Source organism: Panicum virgatum, chromosome 9K, assembly GCF_016808335.1.
Source record: "Panicum virgatum strain AP13 chromosome 9K, P.virgatum_v5, whole genome shotgun sequence".
Lineage (NCBI taxonomy): Eukaryota > Viridiplantae > Streptophyta > Magnoliopsida > Poales > Poaceae > Panicum > Panicum virgatum.
The window spans coordinates 44397240-44406276 of record NC_053144.1 but is presented as its reverse complement, the minus strand read 5'-3'; the positions used below and the strand labels follow the sequence as shown (position 1 = coordinate 44406276).

Genomic DNA, 9037 nt, shown 5'->3' with positions numbered 1-9037 from the left:
CTAGATGAGAATAGCAGCAGATACAAGTAATAGAGCACACGCGTGCTTGCGTGCCTTTCTGTGGCCCCCTGGCCGATTAAGAAGGAATTCTGACCGAATCACACGTACTAGTACCTGCCAGGGCTTCTTAATTCTGCTGGATACCTGAACGAACTCGTAGGCTTGCATTGGGTTGAGACTGAGAGCAAGCGGTTTCTGGTGATCCGCCGTAAACGTGTGAAACAGTCATGCGGCTCCCGGCGGCAGCGTGGGGGCGCGACAACGGCGCGCGCGGGGGGACGCGGCGGACGCTTGGAATCGCTTCGCTCCTACGACCGCCGCGCCGGCCTCGCCTCTCGCTTTCCTCCTTTCTCCCCTTCCTTCCCCTGGTGGCCACCTCTATATAAACGCCACCACCCTGCTGCTTCTAACACCTCCTCCTCCAGTCCTCCTCCTCCTCCCCTCTCTCCCTCTCCTCCACAACAATTCTTGGCTTCCTCTCCCTTCCCTAGCATTGCTCTGACTGGTTCAGCAGGTTAATCGATCGAAAGCCTGGACCACCACCTGTTCTTGTTCTTCTCAACAGCTAGCTCTTGTAGGCGCTCATTAGTTAATCTGGGTCTTAGTCATAGCTTAATCGAGCTATAGATAGGCTCTGAAGCCGTCTGTACTGATAATGATCTTGGGCTCCTGCTACTGCATCGAATTCGTCAGCCCGCTGGGTCTCCACACCAGGAAGAGTTTCTATTTCTGGATCTTCCACATCTTCAACAGATACAGCTTCCTCCTTGTTCATTGACGCTTGCTAGTGCTTCATTTCTCGCTCTACCACCTAGACGCACAAGTGCTCTTCTGCCTCAACTATTTACTTGGCAGTTGGCATCATCACAGCTAGCTAGTACTATTCTGTTCCATCGGTAGCGTTTGCTTCTTCCTGAATAGCTTGCAAGTGTATATTCATATTAATTACTCTCATCTCCGCCGGCCACTCCAATCAATATAATGGGCACCATGACCCTGCCGCCCGGGTTCCGGTTCCACCCCACCGACGACGAGCTCGTCGGCTACTACCTCAAGCGCAAGGTCGACAACCTCAAGATCGAGCTCGAGGTCATCCCCGTCATCGACCTCTACAAGTCCGAGCCGTGGGAACTGCCAGGTGCGTGTGTGAATCATCTGTATTTTAAGTTGAATTCTGGCGAATGTCAGCATGCTCAACTTTTTCACTGAACGAAACAAGGACAAACCACTTTTTCCGGGTACAGTTAGTTGCTTTTTAATAAAAGGGTGTTTTGGAATAGGGACTTAAAAAAATCCCAGAGACTTTTTAGTATTTAGAAATATTAATTATAAAACTAACTGCAGAACCCTGGGGCTAAACTGCGAGACGAATCTAACGAGGTACCGTAATCCATGATTAGCAAATGGTTACTGTAGCATCAATGTAGCAAATTATGAATTAATTAGGCTCATTAGATTCATCTCGCGAAAAAACACTCAGCTGTCAAAAAACATTTATAAACAAATTTTATTTAATAATATAAAATAGTAAAATTTCTTTTGATGTGATAGAGACTTTTAAAAAAAATTTGGAACCGAACGGGGCCTTAAGTTGTAGTAGGCTCGATGGAGGATTTCCCGTATGAGAGTGAAAAATTAATAAAAAAGGAAAGGAACACGGCCGCGCTGAATTTCACTTGCTAGGGATCGATGCTTCGTTAGCTAGCTACCAGAAAGTACAAAGGACCTCCCCCCCCCCCCCCCCCCCCCCCCCTCGGGCATCTGCCCTTTTTCTCCCTAGGCCGGTTGCAGATAACTAGCGCCTTTTCAAAAGAAACATGCATGTTCCTCAGAAGTCTGAACTAGTCAGGACAGAAAAATTTATTGGCATGTTCTCATTCTCTGATGAAAACAATTAGCCCGACAACTATTGGTGATTAGTAGCGCTGACTGATTGGCATTATTATCGCAGAGAAGTCGTTCCTGCCGAAGCGCGACCTGGAGTGGTTCTTCTTCTGCCCGCGCGACCGCAAGTACCCCAACGGGTCGCGCACCAACCGCGCCACCGCCACCGGCTACTGGAAGGCCACCGGAAAGGACCGCCGCATCGCCTGCGACGGCGGCGGCGTCTACGGCCTCCGCAAGACTCTCGTCTTCTACCGCGGCCGCGCCCCCGGCGGCGAGCGCACCGACTGGGTCATGCACGAGTACCGCCTCTGCCAGGACCTCGCGCACGGCGCCTGCAACTTCATCGTACGCTCCTGCCGATCCATCCATCATTCTGAATTTCTGACGCCATTGGCCATCGCTGAGCTGAATGGGGACTCTTGTCTTGTTCTTCTCCTGTCCTGCAGGGGGCTTACGCGCTGTGCCGCGTGATCAAAAGACACGAGGCCGGGCTGCTGCAGGGCGAGCCGGCGGCCAGGGCGAAAGGGGCCAGCAACGCGAGAGGGCAGATGAGCAAGGTCTCCAGCACCTCGTCCCTCGTCAGCAGCGAGCAGCAGCTCAGCGCGCTCACGACCACCAATTCCAGCCCGCCGCCGCCTCCTCCTACTCTGGACATGAGCAGCAGGGGAATGTGCGCCATGGCTGCTGAATCCGGCAGCACGTTCCAGGTACCAATTCCAAAGCCGCCACTCGTTCGTTCATAGAAAAAAAAAGAAATCGTTTTTTAAAGCCACTCTAACACGGACAGAAAAAAGAAGAAAAGAATAGCCTTTGTTTCCTTTGTGTTAGTGTTGCTTTCCATGTCAGAGGAGCATGCCTTAACACGGTCTGAGATCGATGCACTGCAGAGTCCACTCGCGTACGGCGGAGACGCGACGGCGACGGCCACCACCGCCGGGCTGCCGTCGAGCCCGCTGCCCCCGCCCCTGTTCGTGCCCGGCGGCCACTCGCCCCCGCACGGCACGTTCTTCGTCGGCGCCGACCTCCCCGCCGAGTCGCCCTCGCACGCGCCACCGCCGCTCTTCGGCGGCGGCGACATGGGGATGCTCGGCGCCGCGGACCACGAGCTCCTGAGATGGGACAGCTTCGCCTACCCGAGCACGTTCTCGAATGGTATACTTGCTGCTCTTCCGATCCCTTTCGTCAATTAAACAGAACGTGTGTGTCTGACGGCTGGAGTGAAATTAAACCGAACGTGTGCGCGCAGGTGCCGAGATGTGGAACGCGGCGGCGAGCCCGATGCTGTGCAGGCAGGCGAGCGACGGCGGCGTCGACGACCTGGCGTTGCTCATCTTCTCGGAGGACAGCAGGATCGTGTTCTGATCTCGAGAGGAATGACGAGGCAGCGATGCTCCTGAACCTGAAGGCGGCGTGCTTGGCTCTGGGAAATAAGCTAGGCTTTTCGTTCGGTGACCGTCCCTGCTTCGGTGCTTCCTGCTCCTAGAAATGGCGGTATATTTTTCAGCCACGGTACGGGGGAGCTAGCGTCTGTATACATATACGTATTAGTGTATACACGTGTTTAATTTTATACAGGATATGATCTGGGCCTTTTATGAGTTGGTAAAGATACTAAGATAAAAGGCAAGGCTGTTGGGTATTACTAGCTACAGAGTGATGGCACCATTTTAGTAGTCTTCTCCTCTGTAGCAGGGTCGTGTAGTGTACCGTCTCACCTTTTTTTTTATTTACTTTTTCTAATCTGCATGTCGTCTTCTTCATAGTCTGTGCCCTCCTGTGCTGGTCCTGTACTGTGTACGGTCGAGCTAGTACACAATGCAATGCCAATATATATTGCAGCGCTTTGTAGCCTTGTTTGCAATGTTGTATTACAAACCTGAAACCTTTGGTATATATATATTAAAATTCTGCTGCACATCGGCTCTGTATTTGCAAATATTTGCAAACATGATGTTGTTTGTGATGTGCCGTGAACTGATCTTCCTATTCTGGAAGACTAAAAACGACAGCACGTATCTTGTACTATCAAGTTACTGCCAGCGAAGTGCTGGGGGGAAACGGAACGAAGTAAAAAAAAGGAAAGATAAAATGGTGTGTGTAAATTGTAATACTAGTGTTGTGTTTGCCAGGGGTGGTGCTAATAAGCTAGCTGGGACGTGGTTTCTTCGGCTGGTGAAAAAGGAAAGGAATGACTTAGCAGCCAAGAACCAGCAACCAGACTGAACATTCCAGCTCACGGGAGCACAGCTGAATCTTCGCACGAACTCTGGTAACACGTAAGCGGAACCTTAATTAGCATCGGCTTCTCAAGCATAGTAGTACTTTGCCGACCGCCCAGGAAAGTGCAGCAGCTAGCTTAGCTATAGCTAGCTAGACAGCAACGAGAAAAGAAAAGGAAAGGAAACCAATAAACACAGCACAACACGGTGATGGAGAAGGAGAAGCATTTCACCACAGAAAGGGGGAGAATCGCAGGGCAAATGGGTCACCGTCATTCCAAGATTCTGACGGCGAAAAGGGAGAGGACGGCGATGTAACGAACTATCCTGGGATAACGGCTAAGATCTACTCTGCATGTTGAGTAAATCACACCTGCTAAATAACTCTCTTGCGCTTTCGTCTTCGCTTCGCACAAAAAGTTGCAACCGGAGTTATTTTGCTTCCCGGGGCCTGGTATTTAAGCTGGTCTGGGTTCATTTCTATACTCAGTACGGGACTAAACCGCCGCCGTGCTACAGTAGCATGTCGCTACAGTACCGGCCCAACTGTCATTTGGCCCGTTCTGTTACAATCATCCCCCCTTAGGACTCGACGTCCCCGTCGAGTACCAGACCAACCTAAATACCACCAGGATCTCCTCTCTTGGCCACGTCCCATACGTCTAGTGCTAACGGTCCCATGTGCCACGTCCGTGCGTCCAGTGCCAACGGTCCCTGTGCAACGTCCGTGCCTCGCACGCGCCCGTCCACATGCCTTGGCATCTGCGACCACGCGCCCGTGCTCATGCCCGCGCACTTCTGCCCGTATGTGCACGGACGTGGCACATGGGACCGTTAGCACTAGACGTATGAGACGTGGCCAAGAGAGGAGATCCTGGTGGTATTTAGGTTGGTCTGGTACTCGACGGGGACGTCGAGTCCTAAGGGGGGATGATTGTAACAGAACGGGCCAAATGACAGTTGGGCCGGGTTACTGTAGCGACATGCTACTGTAGCACGGCGGCAGTTTAGTCCCATACTGAGAATAGAAATGAACCCAGACCAGCTTAAATACCAGGCTCCAGGAAGCTAAATAACTCCGGTTGCAACCTTTTACGCGAAGCGAGGACGAAAGCGCAAGAGAGTTATTTAGCAGGTGTGATTTACTCAACGTGCAGAGTAGATCTTAGCCGTTATCCCAGGGTAGGTCGTTACAGGCGAGCTGCCGTCGTCGCCGCCAGCTTGTTGCACTACTGCAAAAAAGATTTTTAGAAGTAGATAAAAACATATTTTTAGGAGCGGATGCGGTATCCGTCCATAGTTTTTGCTGCTAAAAATGCACCCACCCCTAAAAATGATTTTCAGGAGTGGGTCACGGTGGGGCCGTCCCTAAAAATAAAATAAAAAAGGTCCACAAAAAATTGAAACACTTGCACCACTTGGGATTTAAACTGCTTAACTCCAACCTCGTGTGTTCCTTACTTATCACTACACCACACAACCACTTGTGACTCTATGGGGTATGCTATAATTTTATATTAACTCGAAAATTGATTTGTAGGGGGGTGACACCATCACCCGCCCCTCAAATATTTTTTTATTTTATCTGAAAATTCATTTAATTGTTTACATATAGCAAAATAAATTTAAAAAATGTGAAACTTCTACACTATGGTTATTGTAAACTATAGAAAAAAATATGCCAAGTATATTTTAGTGTATATAAATGTTAAGATTCTCGAAACTTTAAAATATAATTTGAGTTATATGAGATACTTTATAGTTATAGCTATTAGAAAACTTATAATAATTTTTTGGTCCATTAGATGATCTTAAATGAAAAAGTTATCAACTATAAAGTTTTAGATCTCATCATTCTCTATAATTTTGGTATAAAGTTTGACTTCATCCGAAATCATATGAAAAAATTATGATTTTTTCCGTGGAACCATTTGTAGGGCGGGCTATGCCATCACCCGCCATGTCGGTGTTTTACCGTCGGGTTCTCCGAGGGGTACTCCGAGGAGAGTGGTTATGAGTAGGGACTCGCCGAGATCAGAACACAATGGTGCAAGAAACACAAAGATTTAGACAGGTTCAGGCCGCCGGAGCGTAATACCATACGTCCTGTGTGGTCGTTTGTATTCCCTCTGGTATTGTTCGATGTTTTGGAGGGGTCCCTGTCCGCCCTTATATGATCGGGGGAAGCACGGTTACATGGAAGTCTTGGTCGAGTTCTGTTAGGATTCTAGTTCGAGAGGTTCGGCTAGTTCCTGAGACCGTCGACTAGTTCTACTCCTATTCGGGTAGATACAAAAATAGGTAGGGTGTAACATTCCAGTTTTCATCACGATTAAGGGAGAGTGTTGAAATATATAATGCAAACTCCTAGAAGGTTCTATAAAAATAAGGATAAACCATAGCATAATTTTGTTCACCATGACAAGGTTCTAGAATGTTCCACAAGAATCATAAGAAGACATGAAGCTTGTATATTTTCTTGTCATGGTAAAATTTAGAATTTTCTAGAAATAGATATTTGTAGGGAACTTAGATATTTATAGGGAACTTCCTAGAGTGTGACATGTGTCACTCATCCAAGAGTGTATGGGTGACTATATAAGGAGGGTGCCACCCCTTGCCATGCCATACTACTCCACTCCATCCCACACACATCCAAGGGCATGGTAGAACTGAGCATAGGTAGAGTGTGCTAGGTGTGTGTTCCTTTGTTGCTCCAATAAGGTAAGCGTCTTTATAAGTGTTAGTCTCCCGGTTAAGCTTTGCACTTAGTGTATAAGTTGTGATCCATCGAAGGTTGGCTCTGCCACCCAGGATCACAAAAGGGTCTGGGCTTCATCGAAGGTTGGCTCTGCCACCCGGAAGCCAGCTTCATCTGTTGGTAGACTCTGCCTCCCGAAAGCAAAAGGCGGCTCTGCCGTCAAAAAGACCCGGTACACTAAGTAACTAGAAGCTGACCGACTCTGAAGTGAGTTGGTGTAGATCCTCTACTTAGTAGGGCCACCTCAATTTCCAACAATCACTAAAATATAACTTATGTTGCAATTAAACTAGTAACATAAAATAATACTAACATTATACGAGGTATTACATAACTACTAGGTAAACTATTTTATACTCTTGCCTTGCGTTAGTACATTCGTTCCCTTCTGTAACCAGCATACGCATGCTTGCACCTACGACAAAAATCATCTCGTCTCTTTCCATAAAAGCCTCTCGAGTCACCGTACCATGCCATAATTCCCAGACAATCATGACAGCACCTACCTCTTTTGCCATAACTTCATCATTCACTGGAAGCCACAGAGTACCCACACCATTGACCTTGAAATGACCCGTCATGGCAGCACCCACCTCGCTATAAATCGGGGTCGCCACGCACAGTGCCTCCCGAGATTTTTTCCGCCGAACCGCCTCACCCGCTCGCTCTCGCTCGCGCACGCGCGACACGCCGGCCCCACGCCGGGACCGCGCACTGCCGCCGGCACCACACCGTGCCGCCCACCTCCGCGTCCCCACCTCGCCCACGCCATTGCAGCGTCCTCGGCGGCTTTGCCGCCTCGACGCTCGCGCCTTCAGCACTACCACTGTTCGCGTTGACGACGAGCTGCCGCAGCCCACACCGTCGCCGTCCTTGCGCAACGCCGCTGCTGCCCTCCTCGCTTATAAAAGGAGCGAGGCCGTGACGAGCCCCGTCACCAGCCCAAGCACACCGAGCCGCTTCGCTCCGCCAGCTGAATCACTCCTCCCGAGCCCAGCTCACTCACGAGACGAAGCTCCAACAGATGACCCTCTTCCTCAAGCTGTTCCGCGCCAAGGTGAGATGGCAGGCAGCTCCCCGACCATTAACTCCACAACAATAATAAAGGCCCAAAACACCCACCAGGCCATGAGCACTTAATCCAAATCATTCTATTATCAGGATTAAATACCAACCAATACTATAAACTCAATATCTCCTTCATATCAACTCCTTTTCACGTAACTCTTTTTTCCTAAACTCTCCTCAAATCATATACTATCTATTCCTCCTATTTTCATCTCCATTTGAGCTTATTTTATTGGTTGCTTGTGTTTGTTTGCCGGTTGTGTCGTTTTTGCCCGTAGATCACGGAGTGACCGAGGAGGGGCCTGCCAAGGAGCCAGAAGACCCATACCACGAGCAGGAAGCCGCCGCCGCCAACGCGTACGCAAGCGAGGGCAAGTTTCATCGACCCCTACGTGAGCGGTTGCATCCATGTGAGGACGTTTAGCTGTAGCCTGGGTCTAGGATCGATTACATATACGAGTACTTGAGTGATTGAGTGTGCTCATGCATGCATCTGAGTAGTCATGCATATCCAGAGCTGAGAATAGGATACGAAGGGATCTGGCTGAGACCAGGGCAGCTGGGTATGCTGGAGCCGGAGCTACCGTGGTGGTAGACTGGCAGGTGAGTGCTACCGTGGTGGTAGGCTCGAGTTGACATGTTGAAGGATGGTTGCTGCCCTGGTGTACCATAAGGACCGAGTTGTTTTGACATCTCACCTAGCTTACTTTAGTACGACCACAGGTTCCGTTATGGGCCGGACTTAGCCTAATCCCACTGGTTAGCCTGACGGTCGCAGGGATGGTTTACGGGTATAGACCATTGGGGTCAGGGCCCGAGGGTTTGTGCGGCCGGGCTGGGGCAAGACCACGGCTGGGTGTTGTGGCGGAACCACCCAAAACTACTAGGCCCAGGTGCACTGATCTTTGTTGCTAAGCAACTCTGACCCAAATTGGCACTCACCGGTAGTTCCTCGAGTGAAGCCTCGATAAAAGCCACGCTATTCCAGGATCAGCAGATAACATTCACACGAAGGTGAGCCCAGAGATTACAACACAGAACGTTTCATACATCTCAGAGTGATTGCAGCGGAAAAGAAATTTATTACAAACCAGGTTCAGAA

At 49.6% G+C, this 9037-nt stretch overlaps 1 protein-coding gene across 1 annotated transcript; it reads left to right on the top strand.

Annotated features, from left to right (window-relative positions):
- The first annotated feature begins 422 nt into the window (after positions 1-422).
- LOC120651595 (NAC domain-containing protein 71-like) lies at positions 423-3802 on the top strand. The gene is made up of 5 exons (XM_039929144.1): positions 423-1138; positions 1952-2232; positions 2334-2594; positions 2775-3039; positions 3134-3802. The coding sequence occupies exons 1-5, from the start codon at positions 982-984 to the stop codon at positions 3247-3249; spliced, it is 1080 nt and encodes a 359-aa protein (XP_039785078.1). The 5' UTR covers positions 423-981; the 3' UTR covers positions 3250-3802.
- Positions 3803-9037: the final 5235 nt, after the last annotated feature.

Bases quoted from the DNA above. Each gene is read 5' to 3' on its own strand.
- LOC120651595 (XM_039929144.1), top strand. From the start codon at position 982: ATGGGCACCATGACCCTGCCGCCCGGGTTCCGGTTCCACCCCACCGAC. The intron at 1,139-1,951 runs GTGCGTGTGTGA...TTATTATCGCAG, and splicing joins CGAGCCGTGGGAACTGCCAG to AGAAGTCGTTCCTGCCGAAG. The intron at 2,595-2,774 runs GTACCAATTCCA...GATGCACTGCAG, and splicing joins AATCCGGCAGCACGTTCCAG to AGTCCACTCGCGTACGGCGG.